The sequence below is a fragment of the Diaporthe citri genome (genome assembly GCF_014595645.1).
Source record: "Diaporthe citri strain NFHF-8-4 chromosome Unknown scaffold_8, whole genome shotgun sequence".
In the NCBI taxonomy this organism is placed as follows: domain Eukaryota; kingdom Fungi; phylum Ascomycota; class Sordariomycetes; order Diaporthales; family Diaporthaceae; genus Diaporthe; species Diaporthe citri.
In genome coordinates, this window is record NW_025064853.1 from 2,866,453 (window position 1) to 2,891,428 (window position 24,976).

The 24,976-nt window shown below is 53.0% G+C and overlaps 8 protein-coding genes across 8 annotated transcripts; 5 read left to right on the plus strand and 3 right to left on the minus strand.

Annotated features, from left to right (window-relative positions):
• Positions 1–1,055: 1,055 nt before the first annotated feature.
• On the plus strand, positions 1,056–3,889 carry INS49_015109 (uncharacterized protein; the record flags this gene model as incomplete). Its single annotated transcript, XM_043175795.1, has 5 exons — positions 1,056–1,140; positions 1,721–2,156; positions 2,223–2,310; positions 2,371–2,927; positions 3,055–3,889. The coding sequence occupies 5 exons, from the start codon at positions 1,056–1,058 to the stop codon at positions 3,887–3,889; spliced, it is 2,001 nt and encodes a 666-aa protein (XP_043020752.1).
• A 63-nt stretch (positions 3,890–3,952) lies between these two features.
• Positions 3,953–6,103, minus strand: INS49_015110 (uncharacterized protein; the record flags this gene model as incomplete). The annotated part of the gene is made up of 8 exons (XM_043175796.1): positions 3,953–4,058; positions 4,125–4,376; positions 4,445–4,631; positions 4,708–5,001; positions 5,061–5,130; positions 5,184–5,630; positions 5,699–5,779; positions 5,855–6,103. 8 exons carry the CDS (start codon positions 6,101–6,103, stop codon positions 3,953–3,955), a joined length of 1,686 nt encoding a protein of 561 aa, XP_043020753.1.
• Positions 6,104–6,654: 551 nt separating this feature from the next.
• Positions 6,655–10,295, plus strand: INS49_015111 (uncharacterized protein; the record flags this gene model as incomplete). The annotated part of the gene is made up of 5 exons (XM_043175797.1): positions 6,655–6,755; positions 6,829–7,117; positions 7,212–7,652; positions 7,720–8,196; positions 9,807–10,295. The coding sequence occupies 5 exons, from the start codon at positions 6,655–6,657 to the stop codon at positions 10,293–10,295; spliced, it is 1,797 nt and encodes a 598-aa protein (XP_043020754.1).
• A 2,033-nt stretch (positions 10,296–12,328) lies between these two features.
• INS49_015112 (uncharacterized protein) lies at positions 12,329–13,637 on the plus strand (the record flags this gene model as incomplete). The annotated part of the gene is made up of 2 exons (XM_043175798.1): positions 12,329–12,652; positions 12,729–13,637. The coding sequence occupies 2 exons, from the start codon at positions 12,329–12,331 to the stop codon at positions 13,635–13,637; spliced, it is 1,233 nt and encodes a 410-aa protein (XP_043020755.1).
• A 396-nt stretch (positions 13,638–14,033) lies between these two features.
• Positions 14,034–15,206, minus strand: INS49_015113 (uncharacterized protein; the record flags this gene model as incomplete). Its single annotated transcript, XM_043175799.1, has 3 exons — positions 14,034–14,157; positions 14,249–14,817; positions 15,066–15,206. 3 exons carry the CDS (start codon positions 15,204–15,206, stop codon positions 14,034–14,036), a joined length of 834 nt encoding a protein of 277 aa, XP_043020756.1.
• An 805-nt stretch (positions 15,207–16,011) lies between these two features.
• On the minus strand, positions 16,012–16,716 carry INS49_015114 (uncharacterized protein; the record flags this gene model as incomplete). Its single annotated transcript, XM_043175800.1, has 1 exon — positions 16,012–16,716. The coding sequence occupies one exon, from the start codon at positions 16,714–16,716 to the stop codon at positions 16,012–16,014; it is 705 nt and encodes a 234-aa protein (XP_043020757.1).
• A 4,115-nt stretch (positions 16,717–20,831) lies between these two features.
• On the plus strand, positions 20,832–22,069 carry INS49_015115 (uncharacterized protein; the record flags this gene model as incomplete). Its single annotated transcript, XM_043175801.1, has 3 exons — positions 20,832–21,204; positions 21,261–21,472; positions 21,572–22,069. The coding sequence occupies 3 exons, from the start codon at positions 20,832–20,834 to the stop codon at positions 22,067–22,069; spliced, it is 1,083 nt and encodes a 360-aa protein (XP_043020758.1).
• Positions 22,070–22,527: 458 nt separating this feature from the next.
• On the plus strand, positions 22,528–24,915 carry INS49_015116 (uncharacterized protein; the record flags this gene model as incomplete). The annotated part of the gene is made up of 6 exons (XM_043175802.1): positions 22,528–22,838; positions 22,919–23,099; positions 23,238–23,529; positions 23,588–23,949; positions 24,081–24,609; positions 24,692–24,915. 6 exons carry the CDS (start codon positions 22,528–22,530, stop codon positions 24,913–24,915), a joined length of 1,899 nt encoding a protein of 632 aa, XP_043020759.1.
• Between the last annotated feature and the right edge of the window lie 61 nt (positions 24,916–24,976).

Here is a 24,976-nt window from a genome sequence, read left to right on the forward strand (position 1 = left end):
AGGAACAGGAGGCGGTGTGTTTAAAAATCCGAGTTCAGGATTCCCGTCTTGCAGGCCCTCGCTAACCAACACGTTCTGATACTTCAAGGCCACATATCTCGCAGCACCGCACCCACAAATTCTGCAACTCCTGGAAAAGTCCAAGCGAAGGCACCATTTTGTCTGGGGCTCGGACAGTACGGCCATGTGAGAGAACCTGTCACTAATTCCAGGCCAGCGCGGCGACTCCTAAACACCAGGCACTTGCTAATTAGACGCCCGCCACAGCTCGGCAGAGAATCGCCGATTGGTTGAGCGCATCGTGCATCACCCTTCCACGACTCAGGTCGTCATTGGAGCAGGTCACTTGGTGCGATTTTCCCCGGACCATCCGCACCCCCTGACCTACCCCGACCTGGCGCCAATGCCTACTGTAAATTAGGCCTTGTCCTAACTGCTTGGAATGCTAGATCCCCATGACGCACCCCGAGAGGCTGAGTTGCATCATTGCTGGCATTCTCCACCAAGAGGCGACGGCGGGGTTTCAGACGGAAATTCCGCAGCGATTCCGGCTCTAGCCACGCCCCCAATTCCCCTCTGCAAAATGGCTACGCGGCCTTTGCTTGGTTCAGGCTTGGGGGCCGCCCCCACCACCCGTCCGCGCGGCCTGCATCAGACAAGACTAGATCCACCACCCCAGATACAGTTGTGAACCTTAAAAGTTAGCGGGATGCGGGGGAACGTGGAGTGGATGCACGAACACGCGGGTCACTCCGTACGGACCGTGCATTTGAACTCTGTTTGAACAATCTTCCAGTTTCGTCCGTAGAGCATTAATGTACATTCAACCACACATTGTGAGAGCAGAATCTGTAAAGAACATTGATCAACCCTGGCCAAGTCCGCGTTGCAGGGCAGGCCTAAATTCCCAGATCCACCGCGCCCCTACTGTTTTCCCCGTCTTGTCCTGTCCGGCAGCACCTCGGCTCCGAGGAAGGTGGAGAATGTCCGAAGCTAACCTGTCCCCCGAGTCTGGGCGGAACGAAGACATCGGAGGCAGTGTGGTCGTCGCCTCAATGAACCCCGGTGAAACACCACCTGCCGGACAGCACGAGAACAGCAGGACGCCAATGGGCGGGTCCCAAGACATTGGGGCGGCTGGTAGAGAGCCGTCAAGCCCGCCGGCGAAGAGAACGAAACGGGGGAAATACATCTCGAGGGCTTGGTATGTCCATTGCCATGGGAGCGGCAGTGACGTGTCTAGGCTGATCTGTCCTTCTCGATCATCAGTACAGCATGTCAACAACGCAAGATCAAGGTCAGTAGGCGGTCCAGAGACGCAACCGCTGTCACACATGGCTAAGTGAATTCAAGTGCGAGGGCGGAGACCCTTGTGCTCACTGCAAAGCCAGGGGTCGCGTCTGCGTGTCTGCCTCCAGAGGCCAGCCCAGACAAGCCCCCAAGACCTCAGGCCCTGGCTCAGTCGAGGCGGCACGCAGCACTGAGGGCTCCTCTGCTAGGTGGGTTGATATTGATCCCCCCCTTGGTTCATGTGCTGCCTCTCACGGTCTCATCGCCAGTACGAGCAGCTACGAGCTTGCAGCCCGGGTCGCCCAACTCGAACGCCGGTTGAACATGATGCAACAGTCATCCGAGAGCCCGATAGAGTTCACGCAAGGTCGAAATCGACGCGAGCCTGGAGCCCTTGGACCTACTCATGAGAATGACTCTCGTTCACCAGCCTCCACCCAACTTCAAAGGGTGCTGGAGCCTGACGGGCAGTCTTTCATGGGGGAGCTCTCCATGACATCGGCGCTGGTGGAGGTCGACGGAAGCTTGAGCGAGGAATCCGCGGACAATATCATAAAAGTCGCGGTGGACCTCCCACGAGATAGGCCTCCTGGGAATAACAAGTCTTCTCGTAAAGTGAGAGGGTGGCTGGAAAATATTCTGGAGCGCTACGGTGTGATTGCCGACGAGGACGAGTGGAGGCGGTACATGGAACTTTTCTTTGAAGAGATCCACATCTTATACCCCGTCCTTCACCCACCATCAGTCTGGGAAACCTTCAATGGGCTTTGGGAGTACGGCGCCCTTTGGTCCATGGCGGACTCGACCGAGAGGGAAGAGAAACGCCTCTCTGTGGCCTTGGTGTGTTTTTGCCTGGCTTTGGGCCGGTGTTGTGTCTCGACCAGGATGACGGACGCAACTGGCGTACATTCTTCAGGGTGGAGCATATGCAGTGTTGGCATGGCGCTGATGCAAGACTCGGAACGAATAAGCAAGACTGGTGCCACCTCCTTGCTCGGCCTGCAGATTCTTGTGCTCCGGGTAAGAGAAATCATTGGCACTATCTGTTTACTGATGCAACGCTGACCTTGTTCAATATAGATCTGCTACTGGTTCCGCCTCGACGCAACTCAAGAATCAGCTCGTCTTGTCGCCCTTGCGGTCTCGAACGCACACATCATGGGCATTCACCGACAAAGCAGGCTGGACACGGTGCCTTGCTTTCGGAGTCAACTCCTTACTCGAGTGTGGTGGTGTATCTTTATCCTGGACCGGCGAATGGCCATTGAGTCCGGGCGTCCATTTTTTATACAAGAAAACAACACCGATACCGCTCTGCCGCTGGATCTGAGTGACGAGTGGCTTGGCCGGTTCGCGGGGAGAACCGATACGACGAAGGCACTGGAGGGCGAAATCGAGATCGAGCTTTCGGAGAAACATGTCACGACAATACCTTATCTCGTCGCTATGATCCGATATTCCCGAGTGGTTGGCAAGGCTTGGGACCTTATTTACGGGGTGAAAGCCATGTCGAACCAGCCTGTTTCCCACATGATCGACTACGCAGACACGGTGCTGTCCAATCTACTGGAGACTTTACCTGAAGACCTCACATATGACCCCGACCTACCGAAGGCACAATTTGACAGCCGGAGGAGGTGGCAGGTCAAACAAACCATGCTGCTTTCGACTGTAAGATGTGCCCCACGAAGTTTGATCTTGTTCAGATGATTAATTTTCCACCATCTCTTAGTGTGTTACATTCTTACGCATTCTTATTCGAAGGCCCTTTGCACAGGGCAAGGGTGCTACCGACGTCACGAACGACAATCAGCTCGAGTCATTGACGATATGCGCAAGCCTGGCATCAAGCATACTCAACGCCCACAAAGGTCTGAACGATAGCAGCATGAAGCACTGCTTCCCATACTGCCATTACCTCCTTAGCTGCACAATGGTCATGACGAGCCTTGTGGCCAACGAGCCAGCGCTCAAGAAGAGACACAGAGAGGCCATCCTGGCGGCCACGCGCTCTCTGAGGCTTTACTGCCATACAATATGGGTTTCAGGGAAGATGATGAGATGGGTTTCCAGACTCACGCTCCTGGCCCGCCGTGTACTGCAGGTAGGACTGAGTCAGAAAAACGGGCGACCACGGAGGATGTCCGACGCGCCGCACAACCGTGACGATGCGGCGGAGGAGACGCAGCCGCAACAACTCACGCCCCAGTCTGCTACCCAGGAATTCTCCCAGGATAGTATCCCAAGTTTGTGCCCAACCAATAATAGTGGGCCTTCCTACGGCATGCCTAGTCACACCGGGACGGTGTCAAAGCCTCAAGCTGGAAGAGAGGACCAGGGAGTGCCTCACATGTGGCTCCTCGATGGCGCGAGTACGGAGACGGGACTGCCAGAACTGCCTGAGTGGGTCATGACAGATTTCAACTTCGAAACAATCAGCGGGGACGTCTTCGGGCCTGGGAACGCCAGCTTCAAGAACGCAGCGGGCAACTCGGATGAGATACAGGACAGTGGCATGGGCCTCGAGATGAGTATGGGCGAGACGACGCTGGACGCGATTCCCAACGGGATGTACAGCCTCGACATGAATTTGGATTAGGCTACGGCAAGCCGACAAATGTCTTGACTGAACGTTCGGTATAACATATCTCTCGCCACAGGTCTATAGCCTCGCCAAATTCTGAGTGTTGAATGTAGCATGCGCCGCTTTGGCTGCAGAAGCCGCCAGGTTGGCTGGAAGAAGCCGGCGGAGGATCTTTCCCGAAGGACTGTGAGAAGCATCAGTAAATAAGTTATCGACTCGCTGATCGGATGTGTGTGCTGAATCTACGTACTTCCGCGGTATGGCAGGCAGGATATGCACTCCACCCGTGATGCGTTTGTATCGTGCAACTTGTCCGTTCACATACTCGACAAGGTTCTCCTTAAGTACCTGTTGGTCCCGTGAGGCTTTGACATCTGTGGTGATGTACGCGACGGGGACCTCGGAGGTCCCGTCTTGATTGTACACTCCACACACCGCCGCGTCCTTGACTTGTGGATGGGTAATCAAAATTGCCTCCAGTTCAGCCGGCGCAACTTGTTGGCTGGGAGGGAAGCGGGTGTTAGTCGAAATTGTTGAGGGGATTCATCGAGGAGATAGATACTGTCTCACCCTTTGACCTTGATCATCTCCTTTGCTCTGTCGACAATGTATAGATAGCCGTCGCTGTCAGCATATCCGATGTCTCCCGTCCTCAGGAACCCATCCGGCGTTAATGGGCTCCCAGAGAGACCCGTGTCGCCAACGTAGCCCTTCATGATATTAGGGCCACGAAGGATGAATTCGCCTACTTTGGAGTCTGAGAAGAGAATGATGTCAATGAGTACGCAGGAAATACTTTTTTTTCACACGAGGATAGCATGTGTAGAACCGACCTTTTCCGTCCTCATCCACTATCCGCATCTCCATGCCTGGAAGAGGCCTGCCAATAGTTCCGCTTATACGTGTCTCATCCTCTCGCTGAGACGCAACACTTGGACTGGCCTCTGTCATCCCATACCACTGGGTGACGACACAATCGTACCGCTTGCAGAGTTCGCGTGACTGGTTTTCTTTCAGAGGTGCTGCAGCGTTCATGAGGCACTGAACGGATGACCAGTCACCCTTGGTAGCCTCAGGATTGCGCAAGAACTCCAGAGCAATAGGAGGTACCACGTTGATGTGAGTTACTGTGCGTGAGATTGTGAGCATGACTCTGTTCATGTTGCAGGCGGGGATGAATGCTTACTGCGGTGCTTTTTGATAGCCTTGAGGAGCGGCGCCATCTCAAACCTCTTGAAGACCACGATCGGGACGCCCTGGTGGAATTTTCAGCTCAGACCCATATAAAATAGGTAGGAGACTTGTTTACCTGACTGACGAACTGACAACAAAACCCAGACAGCCCCAGGATATGGAAGAACGGTACGATGAGTGTGACAACGGTCTTAGGGTTGAACATGCCGCGAAGACCTTGGTATTGCTGGAACAGATTGGCCACGATATTTTCATGGGTGAGCTGCACGCCCTTGACCAGGCCTGAAGTGCCTGAACTGAAACAGATAAACGCCAACTCTTTTGCAGCGGCGCCTGGAGGCAGCTTCGCTGGCTCGAAGTTGGGGGAGCCATGCTCTATGATTTGCTCGATATTCAGTGGCTCATGGTCTGTCTTGCTTGGATCATCAATGTCCCAAATATGAATTCGAGGCCTTGGTTGATTGTTTGGGCCCAAAGCGAAGGCTTTGAGCAGATTCGGGACGAGCGCTTGCTCTACGAGGATGTGCGATGGCTTGCTCAACTTCAAGGCATGCGCTAGCTCCTACAAATATGGCGTAAGCGACAAAACTAGCCTGAGAGTTCCGGGGTCTAGAGCTTTTCCTTTCATACCTTAGGCTCGTACATGGGGTTGAATGCAGATACCACGCCACCGGCAGCCAGTACGCCATGTACACACACTGGGAAGTAGTTCTGTAAAGGCCAAATTATTAGTTCTCTGAACATTCATCAAGGTCTTTGTATTACGAGAAATTGAGTTCTTCATACCTTGGTATTCGAAAGAATACCCACTACGGTTCTCTGCTTGATTCCAAGTTCGTGGGAGAAATGGCGAGCAACCTTGCGGACGCTAGCCCTGAAGCTGTCATAGGTGAAGACAGTATCGCCGGAGTAGCCATCGATGATGCTCGGTTTGTCACCTGGCGTGTTGTTCAAATTATGATAGAGAAGTACTTCTGTCGAGGTGGTGTCCTTGGGATACCATAATTCCTCCGGGTTTGCGTAGATGCGTGCCATTGTTCTTCTGCTAGGTTGAGTGATTTGGTGTCAGTAGATACGACCAAATGGTCAGTCACACGAGCGATGGCATATGACTTGGGTAAAGTCATTTTTTGGCTGTAAATCCTTGATTATACTAGCGAATGACACATATGCCTACAGGCAGGTGAATCTTTCCTGTGCACCGACCGTGTAGTGTCTTGAGGTGTCGGGTCGGGTCCCGACGGAGGCCAGACGGTTCCGAAGTTGAATTCCGCGTCCGGACTGTGGCGACATCCCGGATCGGCAACCAATGTGGGCAAGCATGCAACACGGGGAACACCGTCCTGTCAAACGCCGTCTGACAGGTGCCGAAGGATTCCAACAATGGACAATGTCTTCATGGAGTGCCGAGAGCTGAGGAAGACATCCATTTATTCGTCCCATTTCTTCTATAATACCAATCTTCTGTACCTTGTGTGTATTTTTTTTTTGAGTTCAATGTTTGCCGCAGTAACCCTATCCAATAAGAACATCATCTCTTCCAGACCTTTCCCCGTGCAACCAACACCACATCCGTATCCCAAGCCATGACCCCTCTTCGTGGGAAAGTTGCCTTCGTCACTGGTGCTAATGGCATCACTGGAAATGCCCTCGTTGAACATCTGATCCGCCAGCCGGAATCAGAATGGTAAGTAAAATGTTGTATCTTTGACTGATTACTGGCAAGCAATAGATCAAGGCTAACGAATGGTATACAATAGGTCACAGATCATCATCACCTCGAGGCGACGCCCCACCCAAGTCTTCTGGCAAGACCACCGAATCCGATTCGTTGCCTTGGACTTCCTGAGGCCGCTTGAAGAGTTGATTGAGGCCATGAGACCTTTTTGCCATCACGTTACACATGCCTTTTATGCCTCATATGTTCATTGCGCAGACTTCTCCAAGTTGCGAGAGTCCAATGTGCCCCTATTCGAGAATTTCCTCAAGTCTATTGACCATGTGGCCGGCAACTCTCTTGAACGGGTCGTTCTACATACCGGCGGAAAGGTGCGAGCCGTCTTTTCTCTTCGGGGCCCCTCCTTCCAATTACAAGAAGATTGTTTTTACAATTTATGATGCTAACATGTGCGACAAAATATAGCACAATGGAGTCCATCTCGGCCCCGTAGAGGTACCCATCCACGAAGGCATGCAACGGTACGAAGACCACGGAGAGAACTTTTACTACCCCCAAGAAGATTTCATGTTCGACTTGGCCTCAAGGCGCGGCTGGGACTGGAACGTCATCCGACCCCATGCCATCATAGGCTTCACACCCGCTGGGAACGGCATGTCATCGGCGCTGACCATGGCTATCTACATACTCTGCTGCCGCGAGACGGGCGAGGTACCAACCTTCCCTGGCAACAAGTACTTCTGGAACTCGGTGGACGATAGCTCTTACGCCCCAAGCATCGCAGACATGAGCCTTTGGGCAGCAACCGGCGAACAGACCAAGAATGAGTCCTTTATCCATACCAGCGGCGATGTCATTGTCTGGAAACATTTCTGGCCTAAGCTAACTAGTTATTACGGTATTGAGGTACGTGGAAGATCCCTGATCCCTTTGCAAATTCACGGATTGGGACTCTGGCTGACTACTTCTCCAGCTTCCCGAGGAGGCATACGCGTGCGAGGCTGAGGGAGACGACCAGCGCATGACACACAGCATCCGCATGGCAGACTGGGCCCAAGGCAAGAAGGAGGTCTGGCAACGGATAGTGGCCAAGTACGGCGGCCACCCTGACGCTTTCGACTGGGGTACCTGGGACTTTTTCGACTGGACCCTGGGCAAGGCCTGGTACACGATAGGCAGCGTGTCCAAGGCCCGGAAGTTTGGCTGGAGGCGGTACGACGACAGCCTGGACGTCTGGACACAGACGTTCCGCTCGTTTGAGAACGCGGGCATCCTGCCTACTATGATGCCACGCCCCCCTGTCGATATCAACACGTTGCCTCGTCTCCCCAACCCTGCTGATGTCGTCAATGCGAAATTGGCCAAACAGGCCGAGTCGGTGAATGCTGCTCCGAACGTCGGGGACAAACCAGAGTCTATTCATGTCGAGACAGTCAACGGGCATTTACCTGTGAGCAGTGTCACAGCAGCTTAGCGCTCCTGAGCTATGAGTCAAGTCACTGTATACACCGAGGGTTGCGATTTGGGAATTCCGCTTGCGAAGACAATGGAACGTTTGCAACAAGCAATTTACTGTCTACATTTTTTGTTCAGATCTATTACGTTTTCGAACACACCTGTGTCACGGTACCCACTACAGTGGCCCGCCTTATAAACACCGCAGCTTCGCCTGCGGCTTGTAGACTTCTAGTTTTCCTTTCTTCGCGCAACAACAAGTTATTACTACGGCTTCTATGCTGCACCGTAACAACCTGAATATTAATTACCACGTTCAAGACCTTGAAACTACAGTTGGAAGATGCTGACCCCCCTGAAGGGCTGCTTGTAGGACAGTTCGGGTGGTCTCACATCTCCCCACCGACGATTCTTCATCCAGTATCGCATCATAGATCGGCCTTTGCAAATACTCTAGGTTGTGACTGAAATCCTCCGATGGGACAGAAATTCCCTCCAAAGCCGACTAATTTCCAGTTCGGAAGCTTAATGGAGAGTCCAGGCGCGCTATAAGCCGCTCCGCCATTGCTCGGAACTGGACGGAATTTCCATGATATCTGCCGCATTGACATACATACTTCAAGTTGATTCGATCCGCCATAGTACGTATTCAAATTGTGCACGTTGACTTAAATGTCTGTCTATGGCATGAGACCCAAACGTAGTAATCCGAATCGCACCTAAGCGGTGTAATAAAGCACTGTAGAATTAGACAACGAAACAATCGTGTGCGTCCGGTGGTCCTATTCGTCTTTCTGTCGATCTGCCAAATACTAATCTCGGTGCTTTCTCCTGGATGACTGATCCTATAAACGCCCAGCATGACTGTCATCCCTTGAGTTTGATTGGAAGGGCAAATTCCGAAATGCCGTGCAAGTGAATGCTACGGTATATCTTGGTAGACTCTTGTCCCAGGTTACTGGTACAATGTGGCTTAAAACCATCGAGCCCAAGTACGCGCGGCCGATGCCCCTGTCGATTTAGCCAAGAATTCATAGATCATCTCTGTGTTTCAGCTACTCGATTTCTTCCGGAATTCGGCAAACTTCCCACGCGGGCTGGGCATACCTTGATCACGAGATTTCCCCATGGGGTAGCTAGCCTCGCAAATTCGGGGCTGATACTGGGTCGCTGCCGGCGTTTGTTCCCTCCAATTGGTCTTCATGATTGCCTTCCTAGACGAGACCTGGCACAACAGGGACATTCCCGTTGGTCAGCAACCACCTCGAGGGAAAGGCTCCATGTCCAGACTGTCTAGAGTCATTGGGGCATGCGCTACGTCATCGTAGCTCATGCTACCAGACTGTTTGGCATTCATTCAAGAGATACTTCCAGACACTAGCCAAACCAGAGCTTTTCGCCGTCTGGGTTGCATAGTACGTCGCTCACAAACCCCTCATCTAAATCTGGTTTCCCCATTCTAACGATTCTTGTTCAGCCTCCTTTACTTCATGTGGTCAATCGGCATCAGCATCACAACCGGAATCCTGTTTGGCACACCTCGAGTGGCCGGTGGCTATGGATATTCTCCAACAAGCGTCGGCTACCTTTACTTTGCGCCCGTAGTCGGCGTGTTTTTTGGGAGAAGTCTTCGGCCATTACTCCAACGACTGGCTAGCCCGGCGCTACGTCAAGAAACATGGTGGCGTCTACCAGCCCGAGGTTAGACTGTATATGATCTACATCGCGGCCGTGTGCATGGCTGCCGGCCTTGTCGTCCTGGGCCAGGCGCTGCACCGCGGGCTGTCTCCTGCGGCTGTCGTCATGGGCTGGGGGCTGCACACTTTCGGCACAATGACCACGTCGGTCGCTGTCTCGGCTTACACGCTGGATTCACACCCCGAAGCTCCTGCGGAAGTTTCTGGCTGGTCCAATTTCGCTCGTGCCATCGGTGGCTTTGGTGTTGGCTACTTCCAGCAGCCGTGGGGAGCCAAGGTTGGGTTGGACGTTAGCTTTGGCACGCAGGCCGCTGTCGTGGGTTTCGGTACGACCCTCGTTGCTCTTGTGCATCGATCTGGTCCCTGGCTCCGACTCAAGTCTGGGCCTGTGGAGTAGACGTTGCGACTGTTCACGCTGCTGAGATGTTGTGGTTTCATCGTTGCGCTCTTGGGTTCTGCTTAATAACTTGGGCAGAAAATGCCTGACAAAGAGCCCTATATACGGCCAACGTATCGCTGTCAGCGCTATGCAAGACTCAAAGGCACTGGCTCTTACACACCTGCTTCTACAGTGCTGAAATGGGGACGTAATGATCCGCAATGGGGTATGCATAGCTCAGGAAGATTTCGTGGGCTGCCTTGTCACGTCATCTCCATGTATAAAGCATTATCGTAAGTGTCCAAGTTCGGTATTGTTCCACAAGCAATGATCCCTCCACACTACACAATTTGGGCAAAACGCCGCCCAGAATTCCTACTCGGCCGTGAGACGCCAACAAAGCCATGTCGCTAATAGTGCCACAACCTACGCCTCGGAATGGGGAGGCTGCATCTTTCAGCATTGGGTCCTGTGGCTTTATATTGGCCGCAATAGCATGGATAATCAAGATGGTACCGGTGACAGTGAAACCCCAGAACCGGCTAAAATCGGCCCTTCATTTGCATCTCGAAATCTAGTGTGGCAGATCAGTAAGCAATCCTGCCCGTGATGGTGGGCAACGCATCACTCCCGTATCCGAGGGGCCTCTCACTCCGGGCTTATTGTCCCTGCCGAGACTTAAGAAAAAGTTATTATACTTCACTGTTTGCTATTGCACCGAGTAACCTTTACCACGCAACAAACCCCAGTACCTATTCATGCGCTGCGTCGTCTCCTCGTCTCGTGTCGTCGGTCCGAAAACTGTACATGAAATCGGAGTACATTTGTTCCTACTACGTCTCTGGTCCCGTAGCCTCTCAACCTCGTTTGCCACAGCTGGACTTTGTTAATCAAACGTATTTGCCTCTGTATTTGTGTATCCTAGCCTGGATAGGTACACGGAAAAGACTAGGCGGCAGCGGAGCCTTATAAGGCCGCACTAAAAGCTGAGTAACACATTTCCTGTACGAAAACGTACATCCAGGATCACAAAAGCCGAGCCGGGAGGGATCGCGGCTCTGCAAGTGAACCTATCAAGAGGATGCTCACATGCCCTGCCTGATTGAGTGCACATGTGTATCATCTGCATATATGCGTACACACACGAGGTAGGACAGCAAATTGATGAGGGTGTTGTGTTCGGTAAATAACTATCCTGAATGACGACTGTTGAGGTACCAACTCGGCGCAATGGACCCGATGCAGCCTTACTTCCGGTCACTTGACCGGTGGCTGACTTCCGTATCGAGCGTGTCGTCCAGGCCGTGGAACTTTGGATTGACGAAGATCTTTCTGACTCCGCGAGGCCCTCTGTTGTGCAACGCGACTAGAACACCATCGAAGGCCTGCCAAAGGCTTCGATTGGTGCTCACCGATGGTGCTGGCTCGAATCACACCCATTATCACCGTTAGACCAAGCCTGATTCATGCCACCCGGCCTTGGCAACGGCGAGTGTCCAAGAATCAAAGTCTGACATGCATAACTCTGTACGACGTGCCTCACTGAATGTGGTGTAGAGACAGCCCCCAAGAGCCTGTGGACAGTCAGCATTCTCTTACTCCGCCCGGTTAGCTGAAATCGAGTGCTGAGACTTGAGCCCGCATGCCGTTCTGCCTGAGGGGGGCTTTCCATTGAGGTCCGGGATCTGCCAAGTCCGAGCCTGCATTTGGACAGCGGCATGCCCGATGGATGCCACACCCTGGCAGCAGCTCTTAAGCCGCCCAGAGGAAGTAATGTAGTCTTTCCCCTAGCATCACGGCTTTGAGTTCTAGACGACTCTGCAAAACAAATGGTCGCTAAGCAATTTGTTGCCGAAATACTGCGAATTACGGTGCCACGTTCAACTTCCGAACTTCAGAGAGCTCCTATCTCCCTCGCATCGATTGAAGTTCGGAAACAAATGGCCCACCTTGTCCTCGCCAAACAATAGCACGGGTCCCAGTTGGTAGGATTTTTCGCGTCTTTGGAATCAAGCCATTCTTGCCAGGCTGCTGGAATCGCTCAACACACGATGTCGACCACCGACATCATGGACAGGCCGGCCATGACGCCGCCACCTGGGGTGGTTCCCAGCTTTGACGACCCACCCAACCGCAACACTATGGCGCTGGCTGTCATGTCCGTGTGCCTCGCTGTCTCGACTATCGCCATGGCGCTCCGCTTCTATTCGAGATGGGCGGTCGTGCAGGTGGTGCAGTGGCAAGACTATTTCCTGCTGGTAGCATTCGGGCTCTATGTTGCTATGCTAGCCATAGCGTACCGCCTCAGCAATGAAGTCGGGTGGTTCATTCATACATGGGACCTGCGGACTAGAGACGTGGTGGAGTTTCTGCACGTAAGTCAGCCTCACCGACGCGACTCCAAATCTTTCAAGTTTGAGTCTCCCAATGCTGAGATAATGTGCTCCGTAGGTTTTCATCATCGATACGTATCTTTTCCTGGCCCTCTTGGTGTTCTTGAAGACGGCCATCTTAATGGAGTGGATCCATATCTTTCTCCCCGACGGCGGCAACCGGCGGAGCCTGTTTTTTTGGACGTGCCACTTTGTCATCTGGGCCAACATCACTTTCTGCGCTGTCACGGCCATAGTTTACAGTCTATCGTGTGAGCCGTTCCAGTACCTGTGGAATCACACCATCGAGGGTGGCCACTGTCGCATGAACACCGCGTACCTCGGCCTATCGACAGCTTGTTTCGTCTTCGCGACCGACGTCATCATATTATTCATCCCGCAGCGCGTCATCTGGGAGCTCAACATGTCACGGAGCCGCAAGGCTGGCGTCTCGTTTGTGTTTGCCTTGGGGATGGCCGCCTGCGCTGCCTCTATCGTGCGCCTGTACTATCATGTTGTGTGCGCCGAAAGCGCCGACATAACCTACCACATGTCGCCTATGATGCTGACGGCAGTCGGAGAATGCGCCTGTGCCATTCTGGTCCTATGCGTTCCCGCAGTGCCCAAGGCATTTACTGGACTCAAGCTCTCGGGCCTACTACCGTCGATCAACCCGTGGGGCAGACTGGTATCGCCTGCCAGCTACGGCTCCTCGCAAGAGCCTCGTAAGAAGAAGTACACCGGTGACGGGGCAAAGGCCTGGCCCACATCGGCCGAGGAGGCTTATAAGAGGAACTGGCAGATTGGATCCAGCTCAGAGCGCTCCCTGGTGCCTCTGGAGCCCAAATCTAGTGCCAGACACCACGATCTGGAGCTCGGCAACGCCATCCTCTGCATCACAGATTTCGAGGCCAAAACGTCCTACGATCCCGATCGGACCGTCTTCCTGGAGCAACGCAGCCGTCAGCACCCATGGATGCAGAGGTAGCCTCAGGTTTGGTTTCTTTCCCGGGGGAAGATGTAAGATTCCAGACGCCGGTTGTTTGGATTCTAGCAATGGAGCGTATAGACAATGTGGCTTACCAATCTGGCATTCCGGAATGTGGCAGATGAGCAAGATAGGTCACCAAGAGTATATGACTATCATAGTAAAATTGATATTCTAAGTATTCAGAACGCAAACGGAGTTATCGTTGTAAGACCAATTGTCCTGTGTCACGACCAATTGCACTCCAAGTCCAAGAGTATCCTATCCATATTCGGAAAATATACAAACCACAACTTGAAATTAGTAGGCCATTCTTGTCGAAGTCCCCTTGACATTGAGACCGACATGCCAGCGTCTCTCGGATTCCGAGCGTGTCCACACTGCAACCTCTTGCTTCTACACCCGAATCACGCCCTCAAGAATGCCCTGAACCCCTGCAAAAGACAACTCGTCCATAGTCTCGTTCCATAGACGTTGGAATAGCTGCTCCCGCCCTGTGGCATACACAAGAGGCGCAATTCTAGCCGGAGCATTATTAGCATATTAGTCTGGTCATCAGTTGGTGGAAATGCGGAGGTGATGCCGGAGCGAAACAGCGCAGGATAGTATACAACAGGAAAAGGTGACTCACGGTCTCAGCTCGCCAGTCCTCAACATATTGTCCGTGGGACCTTTCGTCCTGTTTGACAGCAGCGTGAACCAGGGTGCGCGCCCCCCACAGCAGCCGACCGGCCAAATATGCGTCTGAAGATAGCAGCGACCGTACCCAGCTCTCGGGCGAGCCCCGAGCCGCAGCAGAGGCCCGGGTTGGCGCAGTTGACGACGGCCAGTGATGGAGAAACCCGCTTAGCCAGCTGGGCAACAAAAAATCCTGGCCGAGAAGTTTGCTGGTTCCGTAGCGGTCAAGCTTGTCCCAGGTGGCCTCCACGTCGAATGGCGGCAGCAGTGGCTCCTCTTTCTTCTCGTCAAACTTGGCCCATGCGGCCCTGTCGGAGGATACGACGACGATACGCCCAGGGACGTACATTGTGTCAGTGCCAAGGGCCCTGGACTTTTGGAAGATTTCAAGGATGAGGAACACGAGGAGTGCGGTGGAGAGGTAGTTTGTCTGTATGTCCTCCTCGTGGCCCGTGGTGGGGTTCAGGGCGAAGGAGCCGCGGTTGACACCGGCGTTTAGTAACTATGGCCATGTCGATCCGGGGGCTCAGGTCCGCCGCCTTTCGTGCAAAGGCGGTGACGGACTCGTAGGATGCGAGGTCCAGCTTCCAGACATCGATGGTCTGGCCGGGCTAGAGCGCCTTTGTGGTCGTCGAGGTGTTGCGCGCAGCTTCGCCTTTGGCCTCGTCACGGACGCCCATTATCAGCTTCTTCAGACCGAGGTCAAGGAGCTGAACACTCCATGCCAATGCCACCGTTTGCACCCGTCACGATGGCTGTTTTGTCGCTGAGGTCGAAATCGCTTCGCAGGAGTGCCGGTGGACCTCCAGAGAACTGCCGGCGGAGGAACTGGAGCTTGCTGGCGTCCTTCTCGGGCGTGATGTCGAACGATATCGTCTCGCACTGGGCCATTCTTCCTTGTTTGAAATATCCGTGGCTGTCATGCACAGGAGATTGGTTTGAGTGACTAGGACGTAGCAGAGGTACCCCCAGTAGTCCTGTAAAATCGGACTTTGACATTGACTCCTGTTACTGCGACCGGTGAAAACAAGGTTATAGAGGCTCACAAGTTCAAAGGTCGGTCGCCCCTTATCCTCAAACGGCTGCCTACGCATCCCGGGACCAACACCTGGCTGTTAGTGATACAACTGGGCACACTGCAGCATACTCTCGCAAGAGGATTGGACCGTCCTGTGCCAAGGCAATCAACTTTCGGTGTCAAACTGACTGGGGTCGTAGCACAGAAGTTCCCAACGTTTGCTGCATGCCATGCAGATCTCTTCTGGGCCATTCGAGGTCCACGGTGCCGGCGCGAAGTTTGGTGTCGTAATATCGGCAACGCGTGGACTACATAAAATCGCTGACAGCAGCTATGATAGCCATGTCACGAGTATTGATATGATATTTCCTGCCAACAAGAGCGTCGAATACTCCGATGCAGTCGTAGATTCCTTCAATGGCTCTTTGCCCGTGAACGTGACCGGTGAGACTCTCGTCATGTATCTCGTTCATCTAGAGATCTTCATGCTATTCTATGTTGTTTGGGCCACATTTACATACTAGATTTACCAATTGTCGGGGTTTTGATGATTACATGATTTGATTGGTGTTTCTCATCCACGCTACAATTTATTGACGTGGCTCTCCAACGCGGCCATCTTCAGTGTGCAGGAAATAGGGGACTAAGCCCCCTGGCAAGTCCAACCTTCAATATAGCTCACTTGAGCTCCTCACTGGTGCCCATTCCGTACCTCACCGACTCGCGCTTGTTCATGCGGGCGACCCAGTCGGCCACGACCGGATACTGACCCAAGTCCAAGCCGTTTTCCGCGGAAACCACCATGGGCAGGATGAGCTGCCACGAGACCCACGCCAGGTCGGCGTACGAGAGCTTATTCCCAACCAGCCATGGCCCGCCCGAGGCCTCAGTAGCCTCCTCGCCGAATGTCTCCCGCTGCTTCGTCAGATGGCCCTCCAGGACGCCGGTCACGCGGTGCGCCTCCTTCACGTAGCGTTCCACGGCGCTGGGCAGTTTCTCGTGGTGGAACTTGTTGAACCAGGCCGCCTGGCCGTAGTACGGGCCCTGCCCGGAGGTCTGGAAGAACAGCCACTGCTGCGCATGGTACCACTCGGTCGTCCCGAGAGCGAAGCTGAGCTTGCGGTCCGGGTCGTACTTGTCGATGAGGTACAGCAGGATGGCGCCCGACTCCCACAGCGTGATGCCCGTGTTGGGATCTTGGATCGCGGGAATCCGCCCGTTCGGGTTGATCGAGACATAGTCGGGCTTTTTGACGTCGCTGAAAGGGATTGGTATGATCTCATGGGGGATGCCGAGTTCTTTGAGGACTATCGCGACTTTGGGCGGGTTGGGGCCGCCTTTTCCCCAGACCTTGATGGGCTCAAGCTGCGTGGAAGTCGACATTGTTGGATGCTGGTGGTGTTGGATGAGGAATTACTGGGAGCGTTGTGAACGAAAAACTACACACTGTTTGCCCGGTCCGGGACACAATCCTTTAAATACTCCATTACAACTGGTGTCTTGGTGTCTTTCTCTACTGACTGTGTTGCGACGTGATACTATGGCTTACAGCATCCTGAGATGCATTCCACTAGGCACTACTACTAGCATTGGTCAGCATTATTCAGCCGGACCGCGAATCCCACCCATCAGTTGAACTCCGTGCACGGGACGGGACATCTTGATGGGAATATTTGTTACGGATGAGGTGCTAGGTCTGCGATTACAGCTGAATCCTGCCGAGTCCTCAAAGAGTGGGTACGGTCAACTGTAAGTATTCATCCGGACCTTGGGAGCGCAGACACCGACGTAAATAGTAATGCTTACAAGGAGGTTATTGGTGCTCGCGTAACTTCTGTCTTTTCTCTTTTTCCCAGACATCGCCTAGTCTCTCCTTCTCCTCCCCCGGCAGGATCGCGTCTTTTGTTAGTAAAGAAAATTGCATGTGTGAAAGACATCTTTGGTACCACAAGGAGTGCTGGAAAGGCAAGAGCTCGAACCACGTATTTAGAATCTCTACTACATGATTGATTCATCACAAACTCAAGCCGATAGCCAATACCTTTACCCGGGATGTCTGCCTGTTCGCTCGCTCATCAAAACACGTGATTATGTAGGAGCAACCACAAACGATAAGAATAACATGATTGTCCCGACTAAACAACTCTTTCAACTGTCCCATCGCCCATGCAGGACGGGACAGGAAGATCCCCACCCCCCAAGGATGAAACCTGTTGGGAATGGTGGCAGCCCAGAAGAGTCTAAACGATTGCCCAAGTCTGGGGAGAGCGACACTGAGACAAACGCCTCGGACGCCACCGAACCCAGCAAATCCGGAGACAGTGACGCTGAGAGCACCATGACAATATGTGAAACCGCCCCATTGTCTTCCGCACAAATGTGCCAGCACTGCCGCCAACGCTGGACCTACCATCATCTCCCTTTGGCTCGCCAGCAACGAGCGTGGAGGAGGTTGTCGTGATCGCCCTTTTTCTGCACTTTCGTCGTCTAGGAGGGCTGGAGGGTCATACTCCAGGATAACACAGGAAACTGTTCCATATCAAGGGTTGAATAGATGAGACACTGCTCTGTGGATATAGATGAGTTGTACTTGCAATCATTGGGGCACGCCAACACCATTCTTCGTCTCGGCCACCTCACTCCTGCACACGTGGGTTGTGGGTACCTGGGTGACATCAGCAGGCTCAACCACTCTTTTCATTTGACACTCAGCTTAGCTTCGGGCTTCATCGGGGACCACTCTCTCGACAGTGTCTCAGGCGGCATGGCCAGTGAAGGTCGCTGCACATACATAGAAGCTCGATCCTCTCTGAAGGTCTCATTGAAGATTGAGAGCCACATGGATATTCGTGGAAGGATTACACGAATAACGGAGATATATCTCCTGAAGGGTTAAACAGATCGATTCAAGGGCCACAGCGGAGCTCTTTGGTCAGGTAGTGCTCTCGAAGGTAGCACCTGGAACCGTTTTTTCGCGCAGTGGAACGGACCACCTGCGACGTCCAATGGCTTTGAAAGACAAGATTCGTCACTCAAACCGTCTTCGCCTGGCTGGCTTCTCATCACCGTCCTTCTGAACCGGTTGCAATAAATACTTGGGCATCAAAATATATATTTCTTCCCCACATGTCTGCGTAACATTGCTATCTAAACTACATCGACAGAGGAAAATTTAGGGCATGTCAAGCCGAGGCCGTACATCTTCCTACCGCCGGGAGGCACCGCGACGTTGACCCTCAGCAGGGATGGGGATCTCGTGAGGAGCTGGCTGACCAGGCCAAAAGTCCAGCGGTCGGCGCGGCGCCGATCAAGTAGACATTTTGGGCGACAAAGATTGTGGCTGACTTGAAGAATGGCGGTTCCAGGCTGTTTCACTCGAGAAAAATCAGCTGATCTGTGCCCTACTGCCAGCGCGGGGAAGGAAAAAAGCAAAAGCTTGCAGACGGGTGAGTGCTGAAACACAGGTATGCACATGTCTGTTAGCCTGGTTTGGGGCGGCGATCCTGAGCTTTTAATGGCAACCCGAAGTTCAGCTCCGGTCGCTGTAGATGTGGGTGTGTTCTGTGAGAGCAGTGCTACGGTCACGTTCGAATAGCCCGGGTGGCTATGAGGTGGCTGGACACGCAAGTCCAAGATGGTGTGTAAGCAGTGGCAAAGTGTGGAGTTGTGATAGAGGCAAATGGCCTCGAAACGTTGAGGCTGGAATTCCTTTGGATTATCCTGAGTCACAGACTTGAACAGCGTTTATTATTAAGTGGCTGTAGAATGACAGCGCGGCCCCCTCCGCAGGTGTGGTACCGTGCTGCGGAGCAGACGCCGGAACAGCCTCACTCGACGGGATCTTCAATATGCACGAGCCTGCAGTATCCGCGCGGGATTTGAGAGGCCCAGCCTTAAGCGACGGATTGTCCGTGGGGTCGGCGGCGATCTTTTCCCAAGAACAATATTCTTGCGGCCTGAGACCAAAGGGCCGGCGGGGAAGGATGCGGCCATTGACAGATCGAGCAGCATCGTGTTAGATGCGTGGATGGGCGCCCTTGACCGCGGAGCAGATTACTTGAGATGAATCTGCTTCGGGTCTGTTGTGGGTGGCCCACTACAACAGGCAGACTTGAGATATGCGTGGGGTTCTGCCGGGTGCGACCGACGATCTAGGAAGATGGTGGTTACACAGCATCTAGCTAATCAGCGGGTGCGAGTTGAGCTCTGGTTTATGCACATTCCGGACGTATCCCTGAGGTTGTGAGACGAAAACTCCGGGCAGTGTCGTTGACACCTCGGTGTGATGTCGCGGCAATTTGACAGAGTGTTCATCCCATCAAGGGGACTACGTGCGTGCGGTTGAGTTTAGAATGCTGGAGTCCACGGGAAAGTCTATTATTCAGGCCACGTGGAATACGACAGCCTTGTAGACGCAAATATTTGAGCCCGCCACAGACTCCCGGGAATGAGAAGGAGGTAACGCGCTGCTTGCTTTCCTGTCTCCAGGGTGCCCCAGGGAGTATTGGGCACACTGCGTCAAGCCTTCCTGCAGGATGTAGCCGAGGCCCTTCATCAAGCCACTGCTTTTATCTTGACCGACGTGGAGCACGTAGCGCTCGAGACGTCACATGGCAGTTTGTGCTTCCCACCACCTACTCGATGGATTTCCGCACCCGGCATCTCCCAGAGACAGACAGCGGAGGCTAGGAGCAACCACCAGACGCCTCTCTGCATCCCTTCTGCCAGCATGAGACGATAATGACGTGCGTGAAGTCCGCCCTGCTGCTTAGTTGCTGCAGGAATGACACAGCTTGGGGCACCTTGTGGCCAGCAACGTTGTGGCTAAGTCTTACGGCGTCCATCAGAACAAGTGCCACCCTTTGGCGCTCATTGTGCCTCGTGGGTTTCGAAACTCTGCGTCGTCGCCATCCAGTATCGTCGACTGCCGTTGACACATCACCAATGAGCCTTCTCTGCCGTGCCGACGTGGTCCAGAAGCCAATTCAAAATAACTCAGGATAGCCTTAGTAGCCACAGCATACGGGATGTTCTGTCCATCAAGAACCTATGACAGTTCTTTTCGAGAGAGCTTCGGTTGAGTCCGATATCGTAGTGGCCACTCGATCGCAAAGTCGAGACTTCTTGTTCCTACGCACGGCGGGCAAAGGAGGCAAGGGGCTGCTTTTGATGGATCTTCGATTGGGCAGAAGTGCAGAAGGACAGATCCATGGCCGAGATCATCCCTCGACGACAATGCTGCCTACGCCTAAGCCTAGACGCACTTAGGGATCTGCGATGGCGACGTAATATGTTACACATGTCCATGGAAGATAGCAGTTGGGTATCTCGCGAGGTGCAAACATCGATGCCATCCTCGATGCCACCCTCGATATATAAGATCAGCCTTGATATTCCCTGGTGTTGTGCTCAGACTCGTCCGCCTATCACTCCTGATCAGACAGTCACGTCTGGAAGACTCGAACGAATCTTGGCTTTCACAAATCACTACCACCGAAATGGCATCTCAAGACAACCAGCTACGGCCAGCCGTCACCAAGAAGCAGGTATCCTATACCACACCAGCTTCCGGTACTCCTGCTCACCATGACTTCGGGCCCGAACACAATTCCTCCTCGATCAATCGGGGATCCTACGAGAAGCCCGCTTCCAGAGGGTCTGACAAGCCATTCACAGAAGACCTAGAGGCTGGAAACCAGAGGACGCAACCTGTTCGGCCCACCCTTTTCAACAGAACCTTCACCCAGCAATTCCGAGCCGCAGAGATCGGCGAGGGCGAAGTGGACTTCGCTACCCTCTCTCAGAAAGAGAAGCGGAAGGTTGTCAAGACTGGGATGCTCTCGTACATTGTGGACGCGAGCATCAAGAATCGTAAGCAATACTATCCACTGCGTCTTGACTCACACTAACACGCCATCTAACAACAGACATCGTCGCCGCCCTGGGCGAGTTTGTTGGCACAACAATGTTCCTCTTCTTTGCGTTCACTGGTACTGCTGTCGCGACTATCGCTCCAGGGGATGGCTCCTCAGGATTCAACATCTCCGTTCAAACATACATTGCCCTCTGCTTTGGCTTCTCTCTGATGGTCAATGTGTGGGTCTTCTACAGGATTTCGGGTGGCCTCTTCAACCCAGCTGTGAGCATCTATTCTACCCCTCGATCACTCAGTCTCTGCATCAGAGTATTCTTTTTCATTGGCATCGGCTGATACCTAGCCCAAAACTGGGCATAACAGGTCACCCTGGCCCTTGTCCTGATCCGCGCCATCACACCCATCCGTGGGGTCTTCGTCTTCATCGCGCAGCTTCTCGGCGGCATCGCAGCTGCAGGCCTGGCAGAATGCATGTTCCCGACCAATCTCAGCGTCAGCACCACCCTAAGCGAGGGCGTGTCCCTTGTTCAGGGCGTGTTCATCGAGGCTATTCTGACGTTCGAGCTGGTCTTCACCATATTCATGCTTGCTGCCGAGAAGCACCGCGCCACCTTCGTCGCCCCCGTGGGCATCGGTCTCGCCCTGTTCATCGCTGAGATGAGCGGCGTCTATTACACTGGTGGAAGTCTGAACCCGGCCCGGAGCCTGGGGCCTTGTGTTGTCGCTGCCGAATTCCCCAGCGAGCACTGGATCTACTGGGTCGGTCCGGCCATCGGCTCTTTGGTTGCGTTTGGGCTCTACAAGGCTATTAAGCTTTTGCGGTACGAGATGGCGAACCCGGGACAGGATTCACATGAGTAAAAAAGCTGCGGAGATCAGCGTCTGCATACAGCCGAGGTCGGAATGGAAGTTGAAAAGCTGTGAAGAAGATCGAGGTGGCGCGTTCGAGCCAAAATTGGGGCTGATGGTCACTCACGAAATCACGTTTACTTATGTGTCATTTATCTGTAGCCTGAATAGTAGTCAAGGAGACAAGTAAGGTCAAGCGGTGGGTGTCCCATAGTTGTCATAATTACATTCATTGAAGCCATGCAAGTAAAGGAAAGCCGCCTCAGACCTATTCTATCAATCCATTGCATATATAGGTACAGGCGGTAATCTGTCTAACGGATTGTTTGTGTGACATGAGCAAGACATGCTGGCTCCGCCTCGGCAAGGCACACAGCAGCAAAATGCGCCTTACGTCCAGTTTTGTGCCCCTCTTCTGAAGCCGCACCAAGACACCCTTTGACCAGCTCCCACCTCAATCTCAACACGCAATGGGCAGAACTCGCAGGCTCTGGCATCTCCTTCGGGGTAGCCATGATGGAAAGGTTCAAGTAGCTGGTGATGCGACTGGTGACTCGGGTGGCTGCACTCCCCAGTCACCTGCCGTCACGACAACAGCAGCGGGGCCTGATCTGGCTACTGGGCGAGACGACAAAGACACCGCCAAGGAAATATGGCTCGATGCGTACAAGAAACTTGAGGAAGATGAGAAAACGAAGAAGATGGTTATGGCCTACGAAACAGTTCTCAGCAACCAGCTAGATGATGAGTTCTTATCACTTCCTTCACCCGGCCCACGATGGTGACTGGTTACTAAGAAGAAACCATGAAACTAGGCTCCACAGTGCAGCTTAGTGGGGGCACCAACAGTTGTTTCTCTAGCAGCCGAACCCCCGAGGACGAGATATCCGGTATGCGAAGAGTGATAGAAGTGACACTGGAGAAGGCTTCACGGCACAGTGAGAGGAAGCAGGGTTTCGTGAAAGCCGCAAAGGTCATGAACACCATCAGTTCATCAGTCATCAAGCCGATGCTCCAGATTGAGGCAGTTGCCTCTCTGGCAGTGAGTACACTCTGACTGCTTAACGCTGGGACCCCTGCTGAGTCTTAAATTCTAGTTGGCGGGTATATGCGTTGCTCTGGAAGTTTGTCTGAACTTCATCCCTTTGGCCGTGGCACAGCTTCTGACACACTCTCCCAGTTTTCCATCCGAGCTGCTACAGCCGACATCGACATGGTCGACGGTCTTTGTCATGTAGCAAAACGCATGGAGTGGTATATGCTGTTGCATACATTGCTCCTTGAGAGGGCGCAACCAACCACCTCTGTACACGACAATCAACATGCCAAGCTTCGCGATCACCTCAGAAAGAGCATTCAGGAGCTCTATACCAGCCTTCTCCTGTACGAGATCCAGTGCGTCTGTTATTGCTACCGTGACAGTCACATCACCAGGACGTTGCGGGCATTGGTAACACTGGATGATTGGAAGGGTAAGCTGACTCATTGAGCGCACTCAAAGCTGCACTTTTTCTGATTCTATTGGAATAGCAGAATTGAATGACATCAAGGAGCTGGAATCTCGCGTGCAAATGGATATGTCACAACTTGAACAAAGTCAGACAAAGGATCACCTCATAAAAGTTGCTGAGGGCGCTGATGAGAAATTCAACGGTATCCATCGCATGCTGCAATGCCTCCTCACATCTCATGAGCAGAGTTTCAGCATGGAAGAGACAATACGTCTTAAGAAACTTGTCGGCTTATCCAACACTTCAGACTACAACAGACAGATGAGATTCAAACCCATTCGCACACCAGGAACCTGTGAATGGTTCTGCAACCACGGTGCTTTCAAGAAGTGGCTTGCTTCAGATCGTGTGGACTTCTCGTGGTATCCGCGGCCCCTGGGTGTGGCAAGTCGACTCTAGCTCGTCACTTGATCGAGGAGGTACTCCCCAGAGAAAGCTTCGAATGTAAGGTGAGTTTTCCAACTCGAAATATTACCGTCTAATCGCCCAATATACTGAACCTACCACTCTAGGTGCTGTATTTCTTCTTCAAGGACACCAATGAGCAGAAGCACCTCAACACAGCCATATGTGCTGTTCTGCATCAGCTACTTCTGGACAATCATGCTCTCGTGGGAGAGCTGCAAGAGGCTATAGTACAATCAGGGGAAAAGATTACAGAGAATTCCTCGAATCTTTGTAACATTTTTTCGGCAGCTTGCCGAGAGTTTTCGGGCGGCATCATTTGCGTGTTTGACGCTCTTGACGAGTGCGACCCCGACGAAAGCCCTGAGCTTATTCGGCGTATCCAAGGCATGCTACCAGTGGGAAGCGACGTAAAGGTCAAATTCCTCATTACCACCCGAGGGTACCCTCGACTTTTGAACCACTTCATAAAATACGAGTCTGGCCTGATCCATCTTGATGGCGATGGAAAGCGAGAGAAAGATGCCACACAGCGGGAGATCAGTCTTGTCCTTAACTACAAGTTGGACCATCTGTTCAAGACTAAGAACCTCGACCACCAGCCTGAAAGGAAGGCTGCCATTGAGCAGGCTCTTCGTTCGAAAGGGTCCGAGCAGAGAACTTATTTGTGGTTAAAAGCTTGTTTTTGACATCATGGAGCGAATTCCCTGCTCGTCAGACACTGACTGGATGAAGTTGATTATCTCGCCACCACGCAATGTGAACGGTGCATACGCAACGCTACTGCAGAACGTTCCCGAGGACGAGAGCTTTTCCGTAAAGATTCTGCTGCATCTCATGGTCGCTGCATTCAGGCCACTGACCCTACGGGAGATGAACACGGCGTTGATCGTGTATGACCGCCCTGGCGCCGATGACGAGAAAAGCCTGGGACTGCAATGAGAAAGCGAGTTCAAAGATTGGATTCTCCAGACATGTGGCTTCTTCGTCACAATCTACGGAA